The 22,509-nt window shown below is 44.9% G+C and overlaps 1 protein-coding gene across 3 annotated transcripts in view; it reads right to left on the reverse strand.

Annotated features, from left to right (window-relative positions):
- Positions 1-274: 274 nt before the first annotated feature.
- The window catches only part of LOC147623374 (uncharacterized), a 34,100-nt gene continuing 11,865 nt past the window's right edge, over positions 275-22,509 (reverse strand). For all 3 annotated transcript variants that reach the window (XM_086821525.1, XM_086821524.1, XM_086821526.1), the window contains exon 6: positions 275-535. In XM_086821525.1, the coding sequence (XP_086677651.1) occupies positions 462-535 (74 nt within the window). In that variant the 3' untranslated portion in view covers positions 275-461. The remainder of the gene's footprint in view (positions 536-22,509) is intronic.

A 22,509-nucleotide genomic window follows, 5' to 3' on the forward strand; every position in this document is an offset into this window, starting at 1 on the left:
GAGGGCTAGTTTGATCGTGATTAGCTTAATTGTGTTTGCATTAATCGTTTGTTCTGTGTGTCGTGCCTACCTTTTGCAATTAAATAGGGGACTAATAAGGTTAAAAAAAGCAAGAAGTGAAAGTTCAGAGAGCCCACCCCACTTCTATAAACAATCTTGAAAAATAATGTCATTAAATTCAAAAAAAACATTTTAAATTATTTTTAAAAAAAATAGCTAGTAGATGCTGTATGTGTCGTATTAAAAATTAAGGTTTTTGACTCAGGAAGCTTGATTCAAAGGACATGGATTATTCGTAATTTATGGATATTTCATCATTTGAACAACTAAGGTTGTCAAAATTTACCAAGACTGCACCAATGCACAACCAACTTGGCATATCCCAGGCACAAGAACCATATTACCATATTATGTACTACAGTCATGGTTGTTGGCTGATGGTGAAGTCCTTTAATAGTTGGCTACAAACATAATCCAACCAATGCTACAGTTACCCACGTGATTATTAGCCTGCTCAGAGATGCTAGCATAGTACCTGTTCAAACAAAAGCCAAAACAAATGCTCACGTGAGACCAATGTCTAAAGCTTTTGCAAAAGTAAATGTCCATGTGAGGATGAAATTTCCCACTAGCTTTCACAATTAATTTCTGTGTTATTCTAATGACTCGATCCCCCTTCCCTTTCAGCATGCATAGCATGCAGACAAGACCACTTGGCCTCCACAATCCGGCCTTACTAGAACACTTGTGCCTATGTGCTGCAAGGGTTTGAGAGAAGGTATAGAGAAGAGAGGAGCAGAATCAAACACACACGGCACACACGAGTCTTAAAACTGGCTGAGATAGTAGATGACAACTCACAGCCAGCACTGTGCTGAAGATCTCCTGGCCAGCCCACGCTCAGTACGGAAACGCTCTGTAGAGAGACTAGGGCTGAGATTTGCAGATGAAATGATGATTTTCCAATATTTCCACGTTCTCGATGGCACAAGTCTAGTTCTCTATTATTGAACTCATTCCATGCCCAATTTCCATCCAATGTGAATTGCCCTTGGCCTTTGCAAGGGTCTCGTTGTAGAACACTCATGCCTATGTGCAAGGGTTTGAGAGAAGGTATAGAGAAGAGAGGAGCGGAATCAAACATGCACAGCACAGACAAGTCTTAAAGCTACTACTACTGTTCTATATATGTACAACAAGAGAGTGTTACAACTGAATTTCTAGTACAACAGATGGCTGTGATAGTAGATGACAACTCACAACCAGCACTCTGCTGAAGATCTCCTGGCCAGCCCACGCTCCGTACAGAAACGCTCTGTAGAGAGACTAGGGCTAAGATTTGCAAATGAAATGATGATTTTCCAATATGTATATATATAGCACCCTGGAGTGCTGGTAGGCCTGCTGACTACATTCAGCGTGCTCCAGAGGACAGCCTACAACCTGCTGACCTGGCCGACTGCCAAGTGGCAGTGGCATATATGTATATATATATATGTATATATATATATGTATATATATATATATATGTATATATGTATATATATGTATATATGTACATATATATGCCCCGACTGCTGTGCCCGTTCTGCACTTGAAGCTGATGGCCTGCCCATTTTCCACGTGGCAGGTGAGGTGTGTCACACTTGTCTTCCTTGACTCTCATCATCTTATATTTTGCATTCATTAACCTGAACGGAAGTTAACACTTGCACATCCTACTGAAAGCTCCACCAACTAAGAAGGCTGTATAAAGAGCTAATGCTGAAGAAACGCTGAGAAAATCATGCTGAACTGGTCAGATTTCAGATGGACCAACAGGAGCAAGTAATGGGTGAGAACATGTTTTAGCTTGCCAATAGCCAAACAAGGTTCTTGGGTGACAGCTTTAGGCCAAAAGACCTAGTGGTATGTAGCACGGGGTATCAAGCGACACAAGGGACACATGAGTATGGTGTGTGGCCAATAAGCTACAGTTTGCATCTATCGTTAGAAGCTATCTTCTTCTTCATGTTTGTGTGGGCACAAGGGGCACATGAGTATGGTGTGTGGCAAATAAGGTACAGTTTGCATCTATCTTTAGAAGCTGTCATCTTCTTCTTCTTTACGTTTTTGCATACACAGTTTTGGCTAGGGTTAGGGTTTCTCATGGAGGGGACCTCACATTTGGTATCAGAGTGCTTGGTTCAAAATTGGGAAGCCAGCTTTCTTCTCTTGTGTGTGTAAAATCCTCTCGTTTGTTTGACACTACTTCTACTTTCCATATGGCTGAATCATAAGCCCATAGAAAGCATTTTCTTGAGGGAGAGAGAATCTCCGTGAGCTGGAGAGCTTGTCCCCCCCCCCCCCCCCCCCCCCCCCCTCCTTAGCACAGATTTGCAGTGCCCACCCCTGCCCCCTTCGCCTTCGCACCGCCTTCCCTTCGCCCCCATCATTCTCCGCTGCCCTCTCCCGTCTCCCCTGCCCCTTGGATGCCAGCGACTTCTCCCCTACCATACCATCGCCTAGTTGGTACCACCGCCCCATGCACCAGCTGCCCTTTCTCCCACCTTCTTCGCCCTCCTCGCCACCTCTCCTCTCAATTGCGCCCCTCTCCGTTTCGAGCCGCCTCCTCCACTTACCCTTCCCTCAACCCTAGCCTTCTCTTTCGCCCATCATCCTTGTCTTCTCAGCATAGGTGTTCCCCCGGGTTCTTTTCCTTTTGGCACGAGTTGGCTTCTTTGGTTCTTACCCCTTCAAGAGGACTCCATGGCAGCCGCTCCGTCATCCCCGACCAAGGCCACCGTCCCTTGCCCATCTTTTTCGAAGTGGACCTCCAGGTCCTCACATCAACAGTCACCTCCCTAGAGGCCTCCACCTTGGTTTGCAAGATTGTGGGTAGCGAGTCCTCCAACTTAGCCCCATCGCACGACGCATGTGCCATGGCCCAAGCCTTCTTTGCGAGGTGATAACACAGCTTCGACTCAACATCTAACCCCCTCGCAGGTGCGTCAGGCTTCATAGTTACAGTTTTCTTTCCTAGCCTCAGGAAGGAGTACCTCCCCCCTAGTGATTGGTAGAGTTATCGGGAGAGTGATGGAACACCCCCTCACCCCCCCCCCCACACCCACAAAAACCGCTTCAGTTCTAGCTTGGACGGCAAGGATTCCCTCCCTTCACATCTGCAAATCCTCTCCGGAGTTTGTTCCTCATGTCATTTCTCTTCCATGCCTTTGAGGAGATCCTATTATGCAGAGAGTTTAGTACTTTGGCCTCCCTCGATTGCTTCATTTGCCGTCAAATGGGGCACCTTGGTAGAGCGTACCCCCGCCGTCAATCCAAGCGAGAGTCGTTAGCATTCCCTCCTCCCCAATCCCAACACAGCTCCTCCTCAAGGCGGAGGGGGGGAATCCAACCCTCAAGATTCAAAGCACCAGGCCCTAGCCCTCAAGGATTGAGGATCCTTGGGTAGGAGAGTGTTAGACTGCCGATTTGAAGCTAAACCATCGCCAAGCCTCCATGGCGGAGCGACGCCGCTAGGCTTGGCGGTCCCATGAGGATACGGTTATGTCAAAGAACCATTTTAAGCATTATCTCAACAGCCCTCGGACAGTGATGGGCCCCCCTGTCACGTCTTGGGACTTGGCACCAATCCCACTTGCTAGAGACCGTTACCTTGCCATGATCCTCTGCCCAATGTCCAGATACCTCTAGATCTTTTGGCCCTTCCACACCCCCAATGGACCCGGCCCCTTAGCTGTTGACACCCCCTCACCCCCCTCAAGAGCCCCCCTCTTTGTTGCATGCAAGGACGCCTTGCTGTACTGATCCATAGCCCTAAGCCTACTTAAGAACAAGATGCTGAATAAACATGATTAAGACAAAGGACAGAGAAGAAATGAGAGAGAGTTGGTGTCAGGTATTCTTGTATTTCATATGGTAATAGAAGGCTGCTGAATGTATGTACATGATTGAGCCCTTGGTCAACAACAGATGCTGGTAGGCCAGCAACAAATGCTGTCGATCAATATTGGACAAGCAATTAGGCAATAAATGCCATAAAAAATTGTGCTTATTTCTATTGCTTGCCCCACATTGCTGGCCTTCAACTAGGTGCTGACTTGCCTGCTGCTAGGGCTCCTGCTGGCTGCCGACAAGGTGTCTACAGGCAGCCGACAAGGTCCCATGCACTCCATGTTGATGGTGATGATGATGATGCTGTTGATGCTGATGCTGATGCTGATGGTGCTGAAACTGATGTTGCTACTGATGATGATGTACTAATGTTCATGCTGATGATAATACCACTGATGATGATAACACTGAAGATGACCTAAATGCTTTCCTAAGTGCTTATCCTAATCAACGATTATGCTGTTCATGCCAGAGATTAGTCATGGCACGAGCATGCACATGACATCCCCTCTTGCTAAACTTGATGATGGGATGGACACTCTGTCATCCTTCCTCCCTGGACTTCTAACTTTGACTTGCTACTTCTGACTCTGACTTTGACTTTAATATTTTTGTCTGAACACCTTCCACTTTTGATCTCCACTTCCAAGTCTTGCTGAAGAACTGAGCATCTGTTCCACTGTTGTCCCCATGCTTGCCATCCCTTACCCTTAACACAACGGCGGTGGATCACCTGCCGGAACTGATCATGCCTGTTGCTAGGGCCTTTGGAATTGATCTGAGAGCTTAATGATGTACTAGTTATGCGTACATACATACCCTCAAGGAATGCTTCCTCTAGCTTCACCTGTTGTAGACTACTCTTGTTGTATTCTCGTACTAGATCTATGCACCTCCTTGGGACTTATGCTTAGTGGCTGAGCCTGAATGCTCTAATACCAATGTTGCATGCGCAAAAGCCGTGCTATACTTTGGTCAACCCCAAAGGGGTGACCTCTAGCCCCTACATATGCTTAACTAATGACTTCAATGATGAATGATGAATGAATGACTGAATCATTGCTGAATTATACTTGATGCTTATATATGAGTTGCAGATGCTGGTCGGCCAGCATTGGACAAGAAATTAGGCATCAAATGCCATAAAAAACTGCACTTATTTCTGCTGCTTGCCCCACATTGCTGGCCTTCAAACTAGGTGCTGAGCCGCCTGCTGGCTGCCGACAAGGTGTCTACAGGCAGCTGACAGGGGTCCCATGCACTCCATGCTGATGGTGATGGTGATGGTGATGGTGATGTTGATGCTGCTGATGATCATGGTGCTGAAGCTGATGTTATGCTGATGTTGCTACTGATGTTGATGGTACTGATGTTCATGCTGATGATAATACTACTGATGATGATGACACTGAAGATGACCTAAATGTTGTCCTAACTGCTTATCCTGATTCCTAATCAGGGATTATGCTGTTCATGCCGGAGATTAGCCATGGCACGGACATGCACGTGACACTCTTCCTCCAATCGGGTCCCCCCGCCTTTGCCTACACCCCCCCGTGCCCTACAGCTCTGTTGACTCTGCCCCTCTGCTTTGCCGGCCCCCCTCATTTCCCCCCATCTGCCTCTCCTAAGCATTCCCACTATCCATCGGCCACGCCCAATCCAGAGAGGAGACAGCACACCAGCTTGGTGTGCCAATTGATTTACCATTTTACTGAGCCTGTTGAGATGACCATTTCTGCCTCCGGAGTGCATGCCCCCCCCCCCCCAAAAGTCTGGGGCAGCCCATGGATTACAATTGCTTTCGATGTCTTCGTGTCACGGAAGCCGGTATTTTCAAGAGACGGTAGCTCCCATCCGCATTTGTGTGGTTCTACATCACTCCAAGCCTTCCACCCCAGAGAGTTGCGCAATGATCTTCTCTTTCCCCCAGAGCGCAGCTTCAAGGACGGTATGGAGCCCGGAGTTCATGTTTGCTGCCATTCAAGGGCAAGCGGTAGAGCTGTCCCACCATCTGCAGGACTTACGGATTACTAACATGCTCACTCTTTTTTGGTCACTGTCATCACGGATGGAGTTGGGTGGCTCTGGTCACAAGGATCACGGTGGGGAGTTGGTGTCCTCAAGCCTAGAGGTGCTCCTCTTCATATTTCTTCATGTCTCGATGGCAATACCTGTTACATACCTAGTACTAATCTTTAGGATTAGTGGTCTAATCCAACAAGGTTAGGGAAACTTGGGATTAGAGAAAGCAAGTTGATACAGGCGGCTAAGGCTCATGGTTAATAATACCAAGAATACATAGCCAGTATACTTGGTATTATTAACCATGCGCCTGTATCATCTTGTTGAGTTAGGGGAGCCCTCGGATTAGAGGAAGCACGCAGATGCATGCAGCTAAGACTCATGGTTAATAATACCAAGTATACTAGCTATTTATGACTAGACAACTATTTATATCAATAGTAACCACTATATAAGTGAGACTTGGGTTATCATTGTTCACAAAGAGTTATTCACTCTGTGGTCTATGACAAACAAAGATTACCGTCGAGAACATGACTAGATTCGACAATTGTCTCTCTGATTTCAAATTATCCAATTCCTCGGGAGTTGGGTTGAGGGATTGTTGTGTTCCTCACCGACTCTGGTTCGAGTTGGTCTGTTTTTAGTTCCACTGAGATAGTTGTAGGGACAATAGCTGCAAATTTAGTCAGTTCCTATCATAGTTACTGGGAAACGACATTCCCCCTCTAAGAAACGTGGGAACGCCATACCCCACCCTGGATGTCCGAAACGTGGGAACATTCCCGAACGTTCCCCCACAAGGAACGGCCAAGGGGAAACGTTCCCCCACGTTCCAAATCGTTCCCCTAGTAACAAGCCCAAAAACCCTTTTAAAAAGGGCAAAATGTTTTTAAAACAACATTTTTCCTCTATTTTTCCCGCTCAACTATGCATACATAACATAAATTTTCAAAGTTTTAGCCTGTCCTACTTAAAATTCATCATTTAAAGTGACATTTTTCAGAATTCCATTATTTTGTTTGCTGACGTGGCATTGCCCGTTCCCGTTCCAAGGGTTCAAAACGCTCCCATTCCCAGGGGCCAAAATGTTTCCCCGTTCTCTTTTCCTCGTAACAATGGTTCCTATAGCAAAATTACGAGTGGAAAGTGTGTGAATGGTAAACCAAATTATGGAGACCGTTGTCAGATGTAGTTTGAGTTTCTCTTGTTATTTGCAAGACTAGGAATGTCTTCAACTTGGGAGTCCATTGCTAGTTTACAGCATAGGTTTCCCAATTTTCTTTCATAGTCAAATTTTGTTTCAAAGAGTGGAAACGTTTGAGGAGGAGAAATATGTTACGTACCTAGTACTAATCTTTAGGATTAGTGGTCTAATCTAGCAAGGTTAAGAAAGCCCTAGGATTAGAGGAAGCAAGTGCTCATGGTTAATAATACCAAGTATACTAGCTATTTATGATCGGACAATTATTTATAACAGCAATAGCCACTATATAAGTGAGACTTGGGTTATTATTGTTCACAGAGAGTTATTCACTTTGTAGTCTATGATGGACCAAGATTACCGTCGGGAACATGATTTTGGATTCAACGGATCACAGACGGTCATGCCAGAGGCCTCAACAATCAAGCATTGGTGGTATACCAAGGTTGATTGGTATGGTTCATGGGATTAGAGCCTTAGCCTCTGGCTCGAGGGTAAGGTTTGCAAATGTGAACCTACGGTTGGGTGGTGAGCTAGCTTGCACCCCTCTTAGGAGGTTTGTACTAATCACTCATGTTTTGCGTTTAGGAGATCCATGGGGTTGTAACAGTACCCCTCCCCCCTCCTACACATACCTTCACTGTGACAGTTGTAGTCCAGAGTACGCCAAGGCCCGGTGGGAGTGGTTCCACATGGAGGACATGATTCATGACCACCTAGCGAGGCTTCTCCCTAGGACGGATTGTGATTACTCACCATCCAAACTCACACCCAAGACTTTCAGAGTGGAGAGAAGTTCCGACAGTTCCACCTCCCACCGCTCTTATCTATAATGTGTAATGTGTATCTTGTAATGTATCTTATTTTGCAATGATGTTTCCATGTTTGTTTCCTAGTTTTCTTCACTAAGTTTCAAGTAAAAGGCTATGCCGTTTTCTACCCGTTTCTGTTTCCTATCTTCGAACCATTTTCGTTTCCAGAGGGTCGACCGTTTCTGTTTCCGTTTCCATTTCTGGTAAGTATGACCCTGTTGCATCCTTTCTCTGCTGAAAACTATGCACCTTCCTTAGGACAATGCTTAGTGGGCTAAGCCTGAATGCTCTGATACCAATGTTGCATGTGCGGAAGCCATGTTGTGCTGATCCATAACCCTAAGACTGATTAAGAACATTGATGCTAATTACTAAGATAATTAAGACAAAGGAGAGAGAAGAAGAGAGAGATTGGTGTCAAGGTTTTCTTTATTCATATGGTACAAAAGGGTTGCATGAATGCTTGTACATGTGTGGGCCTTGGTCAGCCCCAAGGGGTTGACACCTGGCCCCTTCTACATACTTCTATCAATGCTAGATAAATGAACTTATTTATGAACTTGATCCCCTAATGATTTATGCCTTCTGCTTATATATATGGGGGAAGTTTGTAGTCAGCCTAATGCATGGACCTGAACTGAGCATTTAATGCATTAACTACTGCGCTTCATATATGATGCTGCCCAAAAGCTGCTGCATGCCAGTTGATTGCTTGGCCGCCTGCTGTTGGGACCCCTGATGGCTGCTGAAAACATCTCTGCTGGCTGCCGACAGGGTTCCTAGCCCTTCATGCTGATGCTTATGTTGTAGATAATGCTAATGATGATGATGATGATGATGTAGCTGATGATGGTGACTGATGATGACTCTGATGCTATAGATAATGCTGCTACACTAATGACTGAACCAACTGATAACTAGTCAAGGATTAAGACAGTTCCTGCACAGGATTAGCCATAGCACAGGCGTGCACGTGACACAAGACAAACACTCGAGCACCCGTATCCCCGAGTACCTCATTCAAGACTCCGAGATTTGTAGCAAGATTGAGAAGATTTGGGAGTCTTGATTTTCACGCTGGTTCACCTGCAGAGGCCCTGGGTGCAAGACTCACCGGTTTGTTTGCAGGAGGTGATGCAAAGCAGACTCACAACGTAGCAAGAGAGGAGCATCCGTCGGAGCCTCGCAACCCTGTAATGTCTCCAAGAAAGTGCCCCGGACAGCCCATGGATTGAGGCCCAGATGGCGATGGCCTGGGCAAAGTTGAGTTCCATCGAGGAGAGGAGTGGAGTACAGATATCATGCTAGAGCTTCTTGCTGGACACAGGCTAGAGACAAGGTCACCAACAATTTCTTTGACATCACAAGCCCACACATGTGGAGGGATGGCATCCGCAGATTGCGTGGCCAGGATGGATAATTGTCTTTGATCCCCCTCAAGTTTGAGCCATTGCCACAGTTTTTTGTAGATCCCTTCTTTCTGGAGCCCCTCCCTCCACGCAAGCAATGGAGGCGAGGGATTGGGTATGGCGGTACACGAAAGGATGGTCCCCCCCCCCCCCCCCCGCTCCATACCTTCTTGATGACACCCTTTACCTCAAAGTTACCTCAAAGGAGCTAGCTCTACAAGCACTCCCCTCAGGCAAATGCCCTTGGGAGAATGGACTTCCAGTCTCTTTGTTTCTCCGTCACTGGGATCTCAAGGAAGGCAGCTTTAAAGCCACTTTCAATGCGATTATGGCCACAGTCTCGATGCCAAAGAGGCTAACTGACGGTTTGATTGTCATGTGCATGCACATGGACATGCCTAATCCAAGGCTAATCCTGATAGGCAACGGATCAACATCTAGATTAAGGCTCTAGGATGGATCCAAGTGTGCACAGAAGGTAGCCAAGATGACTTAGACCATGTCGACCAGATCTGAAATGCTTATGGAGTGGGTCAGTAGCATATTTAAAAATATAGGATTTTTCTTCCGACTGGCTACTGTTTGGCCAACTTCTTGGGCATACTTTGGGCCTATAAAAGGCTAGGCCAGGATTTATTCTTGCAATCTCTCTCCCATATGGAGATTGGTCATTAGATAGGCTTTTGGGATTGCTAATGCAGCCAAATTGATGTACCTTTTTGTACTATATGAGTATACTGAAAATACATAGCCATCTCTCTCTCTCTCTCTCTCTCTCTCTCTCTATATATATATATATATATATATATTCAGAGATATTGTTCTTGGCGATGTCCCACACAACCTTACTACATCATGCATGGATGAAACCATCGCTCGTGTCTTGATCTTTTGGTGGTATGGTGACCTAGCAACATTGTATCAGCATCAGGCTCAGCAAGGCTAAGTGTTGGTAATGTCCCAGAAGAAGTGCATAGGTCCAAGGAGAGAAACGCAGCTTGTGTCAAGACCCCTAGAAGCTAGTTTGGTGTCAAGCAAACCCAAGGGGAGAGCTTCATGAGAGTTGGTAGCCAGTCAGGGCAACATTGTATCAGCATCAGTCTCAACAAGGCTAAGTGCTGGTGATGTCCCAAAAGAAGTGCACATGTCCAAGGAGAGAAACGCAACATGTGTCGAGACCCCTAGAAGCTGGATGGTGTCACGCAAACCCAAGGGGAGAGCTTTATGAGAGTTGGTAGCCAGTCGAGGCAACTCCAAAAGCTTTTATGGCGCACTCCAAAGGATGCGCTTCATCCAAGGGTTGGAGCCAAGGGTACCAGGATCAGTTTTCAAGAAGAAGGATTCATGCTTGTGTTCAGGGACAGGGCAAGAAGGCAAGGGGACAAAGTGGAACAAATGCACAGATCTCTACACATCAAACTTGGAGTGGATTCAAAGACATAAGGCAAGGTTTCAATGAAAAGATTGCCAAGAAGGAAAGGATGACAGGTATGGGAGACCATATGTGGAGACAAGGTGTCACGTGCACCTCGCACTTGGATGCCACGTAGACATATCTGAACAAGAAGATGCAAGACTTCGGGTGGAAAACTCGTCCCATGTGAGCCCAATCCGGGACGAGTCAACCAGGGTTCCACTCCATTCATCCGAGGTCAGGTGTGCATTGTCCTGCACATGCGTCCAAGGTCAGGTGTGCATTGTCCTGCACGTGAAACAATGCCAATCCGCACACTGAGTCTCCCTCTAGAATGATGTCAGTTGCTCTGTGTGTTTGGTCTGTGACCAGATTGACCAGACGCCAGACAGCTATGTAGGTTGCATGTAGAAGGGGGCATCCATTAGGGCTACCCCAGAAAGGGATATTATACCTCATGTTTGGACAGGGGGTAGGCCTTAGGCTACCGCAAGGGGCCCATGGCCCATGGTCCTTGCCCACCAACACAAGGAGGGCTTGGCCAAGCAGCCGGCTAGCCTTTGGGCCAACCCAGCAAGTCGGCTAGCCCATAGGACAACAAGGACTGCAGGCGGCCAGTGCCCAGGGGCTGCCCAGCAGCCTCCGTTGGCCTGGACAGCAGCCCATAGAGACGGCCAAGCCAATCCAGCAGTATGTTAGACATCATCCCCTACTTGCTGACTTCCTATTTTGTGTCCTATTTTAGCCTCTAGGGCTGACATGTTAGTCAGAGGGGTTGGTCACCCCTCACATATATTTTACGCATATTTATTCCCCATTTTATGGTCTTGGGTATTTTCCCAGTCGTGTAGGTATTTTATCTCCAGTCGGCTGCCTTCATGTAGGCATATATATAGCCAGCATGCCTCCCTCATGTCTCATTGCTTGCCTAGCTTGTCTAGCTGCAGTCCCTCACATACGAGGTTCTCCCCTCTTGCTCGGGACATGTGTTCCTTTTGGTGATGATATTGAGAGCAGGTTCTCACCTGTGTTTCCTCTCCATCTTTCTCGCTCTCTCTCTCTCTCTCTCTCTCTCTCTCTCTTGTGTTTCCACTTTCCCTTCTTCCGCTGCACATTCTATCATGGTATCAGAGCGTCGGTGATTGTCAGCATTGGATGCTCCCTCCTCTACCTCTTCATTTCTGCGTTTTTTCTGCCTATTGACAGATCTGCATTTTTTGCTTTGAAGCTTGCGTTGAAGCTTTTCAAGGGCTGATTCATCCCTCTTTCAGTGGGCTGCAGTTCCTCCTCATCAAGGCGTTAATTGGCACCCTCTAGGCAGCCTGACAGGGGCGTGTTTTTTTTGGACAGCATACCTGTCCTTCTTGGCGGCACCTTCCAGGGTTCTCAGGCGTTTTTTTTCAGGTCTGGACAGCAACATAGCTGTCCCAAACAGGCTGCATTTTTGGCCTGGTTGGGCTTGCTTTCCCTCGCCTTGATCTTGGAGCTCTCTGGGCTCCCTCTACAGCAGTTCTTGATCTGAGGATTCAACGTTTCCATATTCAGCCCGTTCTACAGCCCCTTTTATACCTCTGCATTTTCAGATTTGCAGCCATGGTTGCTGCGTTTTTCTGAACCGATCTTGCTGATAGCTCTACGGCTTCATCTGTTGGACCCGAAGGTACCTTCTCTTCAGCGTTTTTCCTCATAGGAGGTGTGGACACTGGTTGGCCTGAATTTTCAGGTTTGTAGCCCTTGTTTGGCTGCATTTTCTTCTCTAGTGGACACAGATCACTTGCAGAGGGGGTTTCTTGTTTGGATTATGGCTTTGGAGGCAATTTGGTACTTGAGGAGGATTCTGAATTTCAAATTTCAGTCTACGTTTTGCTGGTTTTGGAGCATCTATACCTGTGTTTTGTTCCTGGCCTTCACGGTTTCCCGGTTTCTACATGTTCCTTGCCTTCTATTGACAATGGAGTGCTATTTTTGTTGGATAGCAGTGTTTTGGCTGCGTTTTGCTTCCCACATGAGCTTTCTACACTCAGAGGGGACCTATCTCCAGCTACTTCACTTGAGGATCAGTTTCGAGAGCTGTTTTGTATCTATGGAGACTTTCTGTTACAAGAGTTTGCAGTTTTTTGGAGGAGCAGTGATCTTTTCAGAGATCCTAAGCAGAGTTTATTTTGTCCGAGCTTGTGTTCTTTGCAGTATTTGCAAAACAAGGAGGGTGTTTTGCCCTTGCGGTGTGATCCTTTCACATGGATCATTTATTTGTTGCTGATTCTTGGGATCTGGTTCTACTTCTGGAACAGTCTTCTGCTATCTGTGATGCTTTTGAGAACTTTGTTGTTGAGATATCGAGCTCATCTAGTGAGGCGGTGGACACTGATGACCCGCCTGGGAGATAGGCCCTACACTTACACCACTGGCATGGTTGGTGAGGTCATAAGTGATATTGGGCCAGTGGGATGACAGGCTGTGTGACAGCCATTCTAGAGACTGGCATAGTTATAGCGCCAACTCATTTAGTTGGGTTCACACTATAGAGAACCCTAGTATGTATTTGGTTAAATACCTTTTCATCTTGTGTGTACTCCTATCTTTGTATATGGTGTGTTGAGTGTTGTGTGAAGAAGAAGAAGATTTTCAGTCTCTCATCTTGTGTGTTCTCTTTTAGGGTTTTGTGAGTGTGTGTGCGCTTGCAAGAGCTCAAGCTCTCTTCTCCTCTGCATCTTTTCATGGTATCAGAGCCTGGTTCATGCTAAGGACTGAGCTACAAGCAAGAGAAGCATAGGAAGCGGTACGAGGGTAAGAGCTTCATCTACTCTTCCCTGTTTGTGTTGGCGACTACACCCTTGTCGGGAGCTCTACGGGAGGCACCGGCAAACAACCTCTGATTGAGGAGCTTTCTTCGCGGGAGTAAAGCTATAGGGCAACTATACTATCCTATCGGACTATCGGACGAAATTTTTCAGGCCGAAAACGCGTTTCGGACGCGTTAGGACCTCCGTTTTTCAAAAAGTAGGCGATTTCGAGCACTGCGGGTAAGTCATCAATTCTCTGCAAAACTCTGTTTTAAGAACTGCAGGAAGACAGATTGGTTGTGTAGACATTGTGTGTGCTGCAAGGAGGTCAACAGTTGCCATTGGGTGTATGTATGCACATTGAGGTCACTAGTTGTGACATTTGAGTGTAGTACAGTACCACTACAGAAAATACAGCAATTTGTGCAAGACAAACCAGAGTGCTGTTTCTGGTAAATTTGTGTGTCTGGCAAGATGTCAAATGATGGCATAAACCAGATTGTTGCTGAGAAGCTTGATAAGAAGAACTTCCATGCTTGGAGGTTCACGCTGGCAAATTTCCTGATAAGAAAGGATTACTGGGACTATATAGAAGCTGAGCATGAAGAGGCACCGGAGATACCGAAGATCAATCCGACTGCTGCAGATATGTGAAAGAGTTCAAGGATTGGAACCAAGGAGCCAGAAAAGCTATGTATCGGCTCTCTATCAGTATACAGGACACCATGATTGGGCACATACAGGATGCCAAGTCCCCCAAGGAGGCGTGGGACACCTTGGTAAAACTCTATGAAACGAATACCAAGGCACGAAAGATACAGTTGAAGAATGAACTTCATACTGTGAAGAAAAAGAGTATGTCTATGAATGACTATGCATTGAAGATAACGGGTATTGTGGAATCCCTTACATCTATTGGCGTTTCAATAGATGATGATGATAAGGTGGAAGTCTGTCTACGTGGTCACGGGCCACAATACAAGGCGTTCAAGACGTCTATTCAGACTCGGAAAAACATTCCCAATTTCACAGATTTGGTGTCTATGTTGATTATAGAAGAGAAGAGCTTGGGTGAAGACCAACAGTCTTCACAAAACAAAAATAGTTCAGAGCAACAGACCTTCTACACAAGTTCAGGAAGAGAATGAGGTAGAGGAGGCCGTGGACGCGGCCAAGGAGGTGACCGAACAGGTAATCAAAATTATGACCAGCAACAGCAACAACAACAGTCCCAGAATTCACAACAACAACAACACGCAAGTGAAAGAGGCCAATTCAAAGGCAGGGGGAGTCAAAGAGGTCGTGGAAATTGGCAAAGGCAATATAATGATACACGTGGATACTTTTATTGTGGTAAGCCTGGACATGTGCAGGCAGATTGTTACAAGAAGCAGGTTGACATGCAAAATGAAAAATTGCAGCAAAACAACTATACATCCTTGAGCAGAAACAATGAGGATAATGAAAGGTTGTTTGTTATACAGTATGTCGTTAATGCCATATCTGAAAATGTTGAAGCAACACATAAAGATGATGTATGGTACGTTGATTCAGGTGCTTCAAACCACATGACAAGTCATGGGGAGTGATTCAAGGAGATGAAAAACCTTGAAAGACCAGGTTTTGTGAAAACAGGGAATAACACTGCTCATCCAATTGCCCATGTTGGAGATGTGCCATTGTCTATGCAAGATGGCAAAGTGAAGTACCTTGTAGATGTACTTCATGTTCCGAACATAACAAAGAATCTAGTTTCAATTGGCCAGATGATTGAGCATTGTTTGCAAGTTCGATTTAACCCTGATGGTTGTTATATTGAAGATTTTAAAGACAAGTGCAGGTTGGTTGCAAAAGACGACAGAGTGGGCAGAATGTTTACATTGAATGTAAACATGCCTGAAGTGAGTGCTGCGATGTTTGCAAATGGTTCAGGAATTGTTGCAGACACAGACATTTGGCATAAAAGAATTAGACATGTGAATGTGCAGAGAATGAAGTCTATGCAGACTAAAGGAATTGTGACAGGAATGCCAAAGTTTAAAGTTGAAGGTATGCAGAAAATATGTGAAGCATGCCAATTTGGAAAGCAAACAAAGCATGTATTTTCACGTGACAGAAATGTGAGCAGAAATGCACTAGATGTTGTGCATTCAGATGTATAGGATCCTACGAAGACCATGTCTATGGAAGGCTGCAGGTATTATGTGACATTTATTGATGACCACACAAGGAAAGTGTGGGTATACTTCATGAAGGAGAAGGGTGAGGTGTTCACTCATTTTCAGAATTTCAGAGTTATGGTTGAAAAGCAAACAAGGAAATATGTAAAGTGCCTAAGGTCAGATGGAGGGGGAGAGTACTTCTCCAATGAGTTCTCTGAATTTTTGAAGAAGAATGGTATTCGAAGACAATTTACATGCAAATACACTCCGCAACAAAATGGAGTTGTTGAGCGAAAAAACAGGCACATTAGTGAGATTGCGCAAGCATTGATGGGAGAGAAGAATATGCCGCATAGCTATTGGGTTGAGGCTGTTTCTACAGCAGTTTACATCATGAACAGAACTCCAACTGCAGCCATACATAATGTAACTCCAGAGGAGAGGTTTACTGGCAGAAAACCTGATTTGTCTCATCTGAAAGTCTTTGAATACATTGCATATGTGCATGTGCCAGATGAGCTGAGAACTAAGTTGGATCCAAAAGCTGAAAAATGTGAGTTTATTGGATATTCCCTTCAGCAAAAGAGATACAGGTGTTATAACCCTACTACACGTGAGTTGAGGGTAAGCAAGGATATTGTTTTTCATGAGATGAGCCGCTGGTATGCTGCTGAAAAAGAAGCTGTTGAGGCTGATGTGAGTGAAAATGTGGTTGCACAGAATGCAAGTCAGCAATCACAGTCTTTGAGTGGACCAAGAGAGTCCTCATCTAGTGGTTCAGTTGATAGACCATGGAGTGGCATGCTGCGTCATAATACCAGTCCTACAAATGTGATTAGTACATCACATAAAGGCAAAGAGAAAGTGGTTGAGCCCCTTAGTATACCTGACATTTCTACAGGGCATTCTCATGTTGATGGAGAGTCTAGTAGCTCAGAGATGAGCCTTGATGAGGATCTTGGAATACCAGCTATGAGAACACCTGGTGTAAAGAAGGCTATGGAAGCCATGAATGCAAAGCTGCGAAGATCTGGGAGAGTGAAGAATCCTGTGCAGAGGTTTACCTATGATGGTTATGTGGCATATCACTATGCATACATGGCGAAAGTTATACAGGTTGTAGATCCCACATGCATTGATGAGACTGTTGGAAATGTGTGTTGGGAGAAAGCTATGGATGAGGAGATGGATGCACTATACGAAAATGAGACTTGGGATTTAGTACAATTGCCTAAAGGCAAGAAAGCCATTGGATACAAGTGGATGTACAAAGTAATAAACATAACAGTGATGGAAGCATAAGCAGGTACAAGGCTAGATTGGTAGCCAAAGGATATACGCAGACATATGACATTGATTATGAGGAAACTTTCAACCCAGTTGCCAAGATGGCAACAGTGAGTTGTGATAGCAGTGGCTGCGTCAAAGCAATGGTCTTTACATCAGATGGATGTAAAGAATGCATTCTTTACATCATATGGATGTAACGAATGCATTCTTGCATGGGGATTTGCAAGAAGAGGTGTATATGTTGCAGCCACCTGGTTATGAGAATGTGACTCACCCCGAGCATGTTTGCAGATTGAAGAAGGCCTTGTGTGGCTTAAAACAACCACCAAGAGCATGGTCTGACAAGATTTCTGAATATCTTGTCACTATTGGCTTTCATGTAGCCAATGCAGATTTCTCGTTGTATGTGAGACACAGTGATAGAGGGGTTGTGCTTGTTGTCATCTATGTAGATGACATGATCATTACGGGGACCATGATGTAGAGATCTTTGATGTAAAGATCTTGCTTAGACAGAAGTTTGAGATGAAGGATCTGAGGAAGCTCAGATATTTCTTGAGAATTAAGGTGATTAGGTCACCACATGGTATTGGACTACTGCAAAGACAGTATGGCTTGGACATGTTGTCCAAGTATGGTATGACATGCTGTAAGCGTATCTCAGTGCCATTGGATCAGAATGGTAAGTTGAGTGCAGATTCAGGAGAGATTTTGAAGGATCCTACTTTGTATAGGCGCATAATAGGAAGCTTGATCTACATGATGATCACCAGACCAAATTTGAGCTATGCTATTGGGTTGGTGAGTCAGTTTATGCAAGTTCCTCGGAAGCCGCATTTGGATGCATTGAGACGCATACTGAGGTATGTGAGGTCTACTTTGCATTGTGGACTATTTTATGAAACTGGGACAGAGACATGTGTACATGGGTACACAGATGCTGATTGGACTGGTAGTATCTCAGATAGAAGATCTACTAGTGGCTTCATGTTTTCTTTGGGGAGTGTTGCCGTGACGTGGAGCAGCAAGAAGCAACCTACGGTTACTCTATCCAGTACACAGGCCGAGTACAGGGGTGCTGCTATGGCAGCATGTGAGGTAGCTTGGTTGAGAAAGCTACTTACAGATTTGGGTCTATCAGTGGATAGACAAGTTGTCATTTTTTGTGACAACATTAGCAGTATACAGTTGGCTAGGAACCCAGTTTTTCATGCTCGCATGAAGCATATAGAGGTCCACTACCATTTTGTCAGAGAGAAGGTTTTGGCAGGAGACGACCTTGTTTATGTCAGCACACAGGATCAGGTTGCTGACATCTTCACCAAAGCAGTACTACAATAAATTGTAGACATGAGCAGTAGGCTTCCATGGGTTAAGTCCTCGATGCCAAATAATTGCCCACCAGTTTTGGAGGCCATTTCGATTTTAAGGGCATAAAAAGGTTTTCCTTCTGTCTTTTTAAACGATTTTGTTTCAGTGGAATGTTTCGTGCAACATTGTTGGCCGACTAGTACAGGCTTCTAGATTGGAAAATCTCATGTTGCTCGTTAATTTCTCACGCAACGTGGCTGTGAAAGTGGGGCTTTGATGGGAAGTACCCTTCTCAATGTCCACTATCCAACTGAAACGGGTAGGTTATTGATCTTGATAAAGAATCCAATCTGATTTCTTCCCGGTGAGGTACCCCAGTGAAGATGTCTATATAAGCCTTTGTAGCTGACCACTAGCTCTTCTTGAGATGTTGAACCTCCATGTGCTTCATCCAAGCATGTAACATTGAATTCTTTGCAATCACATTTTTTTTTTCATGGCTTGTAAGTTATGACTGCCCCTTGATCACAACTGCTTCACAAGCTGCAAAGGCACTTGCAAATAACCCAATACTTCCATACAAAAAAGAAACTTTGGTTGTTGTGTGAGAAAACAATAAGAAAACGAACTAAACTTGTATTTGAGTAACATGGTCCAACGTGACTCAGAAACCCACACAAGGTTTTCTTTGAAATGTAGCTCTTATGGGCTGCAATCCACGATTCATGATTCAGATGATTCACGATTTCAGATGTCCATGATTCACTATTCACGATCTAGGAAATCTGAAGCAATGTGTATGCCATTAATCTTAGAGATCATGACTCTCTCCCTTGGGTAAACCATTGGATTGTTGGAGGGGACTTCAACAGGGTTGAGCAATGTGTTGATGAAAAAGGGGAGACCTAGAACTGAAACCCTCTGCTGGTTGGTACTCATCCAATGCTGATTTTCTTGTGCATCCTCATAAGATACAGGCTCCTCATCGTCGCACAATGCGCTGATACAAGCATAATCATTGGAAGCATTCCGATAACCGAATCTAACCCTCCAAAAGTGTGGTGCTGTGTGTCGGCTGTCCTGCAAAGTTTGCAATGGCCAGCTGGGGATAGCCCTTGCTTCTTGTATGGGTGTCCTTTCATCTCCAATTACATCCTCAACAATTTTCAGATCAACTAGCTGAATTTCAACATGCATATCAGGCTGATTATCATGCTGTAATGGCTGCTTTACAGCCCTTTTGTGAGGCACAAGATCCTCAGATGGCTGTCCCGAAACATAGATGGGAAGCAAGTCCTCAAACATATCATGTGAGCCTTCATCTTCGCGTTTTCTACACTCTAGCCTGGGTTGAACTGAATTTTCCACAAACACGACATCTCTACTAGCAAAATTTTTTCGTATAATGGGATGGTTGAGGGGGTAGCCATTGCTTTCCTTACTGTATCCCACGAATATGTATTTTTACAGCCTTGTCATCAAGCTTGGTACGATGCAGCTCAGAGCCTCAGGCACAAGAGCATAAGCCAACCCCAAGGCCCGCATATGAAAGGAGAACTATCAAACCATGATGCCGGCGGAGGTGGTTGCCTCCCAAAAAGTGAAGATGTTGTTTAGGATACTTCGATCCTGTACAAAACCTGTCTTTGTGCCATGTATAAAGTTGAGGAGGAAACGTCGAAGGCGCTAGCTGATGGTTTTGGCTAGGATTTTGTACGCGGTTCCTAGGAGGGTGATGGGCTCCATTGCCGAATCTCCAATTGGTCTCCACCCTCCTCGGGAATCAAATGGATCAATGTTATATGTGTGGAAGCTTAGTGTCTTCTTTCAGCCCTAAGCACCTTTCGTAGGAACATATAGATGCAAAACGCGAAAAGAGAGAGAGAGAGAGAGAGAGAGAGAGAGAGAGAGAGATTCATATAGTACAAAAAGGTACATCAATCTGGCTACGTTAGCAACCCCAAAAGTGTATCTAATGACCAATCTCCACATGGGAGAGAGATAGCAAGAATGAATCTTGGCCTAGTCTTTTATGAGATCAAAGTATGTCCAAGAAGCTGGCCGACCAACAGTCGAAGAAAAATCTCATGTTTTTATATATGTCGTTGACTTGCTTCATAAGCATTTCAAATCTGATCGACAGCGTCTTAAGTCCTTTTGGTTGTCTTCTGTACACACCGGAACCCATGCTAAAGCCTAAATCTAGATGTTTATTTGCTGTCGATCAAGATTAGCCTTGGATTAGGCATATCCATGTGCATGTACGTGACATCTCCTTCTGCTGAGCTTGATGATGGGATTCCAACTTCTGACCTTAGATGACTATCATCATCCCTTGTGTAACATGCGGAAGCTTTGGGGGATATCGGTAATTTCAATGCTCAGAAATCAGCACACGTGTCACGACAAGAATAACGCACAAAATTGAAATAGATGTGCAAAAGAATATATGTAATGTATGTATGTATGTATGTATAGACAGAGGTCCCACCACGGATCGTGTATTTGCTTTTATTAGAATGATGCAAAATCTGAAATAAAAGACTGAACTTGAACCTTCTTGGCATCCAACGTAATGCTTGATGGTCAATGCGAACCTCAAAGTCACGGCCATAAAAAAAAATGTTTCCAATGTTTCAAGGCTTGTATAATTGCGAGGAGTTCATTATTATAGACCGAGTAATTTTTTTTTTGTGGGTAGTAACTTATGAGACATGTAAGCTACTGGATGACCATTTTGTTGTAATATATCTCCAATTGCGATGTTACTTGCATCGGTGATCACCTAGAATTGCTCGTCCCACGTGGCAAGTGCTAGACAAGGTGCTTTTGATAAAGCCACCTTGAGGTTCTTGAATGTCTCCAACGCTCGTAGAGTCATTCGAATCTGTTGCCTTTTTGTCTTGACACCCTTTAGCAGATCGGTGAGGTCTTCCGAGAGGTTAGAAAACTTGTCTATGTAGGTGGAGTATGCTTGGCATATACCCACGAAGGATCTGATGTCATAAGCAGTCTGAGGTACTTCCCAATTGACAATCTAGGCCACCTTGGGCCGGATTAAGTCGAATGTCTTTTGCACTAATTATATATCCAAGGTAATGAACGTCGAACAAATAAAATTCCGACTACTTCTCATTGATGTAGAGCTCGTTGCTTTCCAGCAACTTCAAGACTTTCTCCACATCAATGTCATGTTGCTCAACCGTAGTTGAACATACCAAAATTGCGTCCAGGAATATGAACACACTTTCCAATTAATTTCCGGAACACCCGCATCATGATGCGGTTGAATGTGGTTGGGGTGTTTGTCAAGCTAAAGGCATGATCACAAATTCATAGTGGATCCGCTCTGTACGGAAGGCTCTTGAGGATATCTCCCTCAACAATCCTCACCTGGTGGTACCCACTCTTTAAATCGAGTTTTGAGAACACCTTAGCCTCATTCAGCCTCTCGAGAATATAATCTCTTCGAGGCATCAAGAATCTACTATCGGTAGTCAGCTTATTGAGTGCACGATAATCGACACACAAACGAGAAGACCCGTCTTTCTTCTTGACAAATAGGTCGGTGCTGCAAATGGCAACACGTTGGGACGGACGAAGCCAGATTGCAACAATTCTTGGAGTTGGTGGTTCAACTCCGATTCCATTGCCTTGGAAAGGCGATATGGAAACTTGCTCGAGGGCATAGTTGTCACCGTACGAAAATACGATACTATACGGAAATTTTTGGTACGATATGAAAATTTGGGATACCGTACGATAAAATATGGTTTTTTTAATTAAAGAACACCTACAAACATAGACATTTTCAATTTGGAAGGGTAGAGTCTAGAGAAGTTTCAAACCAAAATTTCATTAAAAACAAGTTTGAAGTGAAACAAAAGTACATAAAGCATAGATGTGCGATGCGATTATGTGCGCTAGGCGCGAGTACAAAAAAGTGAGTACAAAAAGAGGACCAAGGCGCTCCAAGAACTCGACCAATGCACCCAAGCTTACTCCAAACCAGAAAGCGGAGGCAGGTAAGACCGGTGGCAAGTTAAGTGCTGAGGAGATTGCTCAGTACAAGAAGGAGGATAGGTGTTTCTTTTGTCATACAAAAGAGCACACTTCTCGGGAGTATCCTAAGAAGACTACCGTTCCAAAGACCGCCGCCTCAACCTCCACGGCTTTAGTGGCGAGCCAAGCTCCCACACAAACCC

Source organism: Cibotium barometz, chromosome 27, assembly GCF_041138505.1.
Source record: "Cibotium barometz isolate CiBa-2024 chromosome 27, ASM4113850v1, whole genome shotgun sequence".
Classification (NCBI taxonomy): domain Eukaryota; kingdom Viridiplantae; phylum Streptophyta; class Polypodiopsida; order Cyatheales; family Cibotiaceae; genus Cibotium; species Cibotium barometz.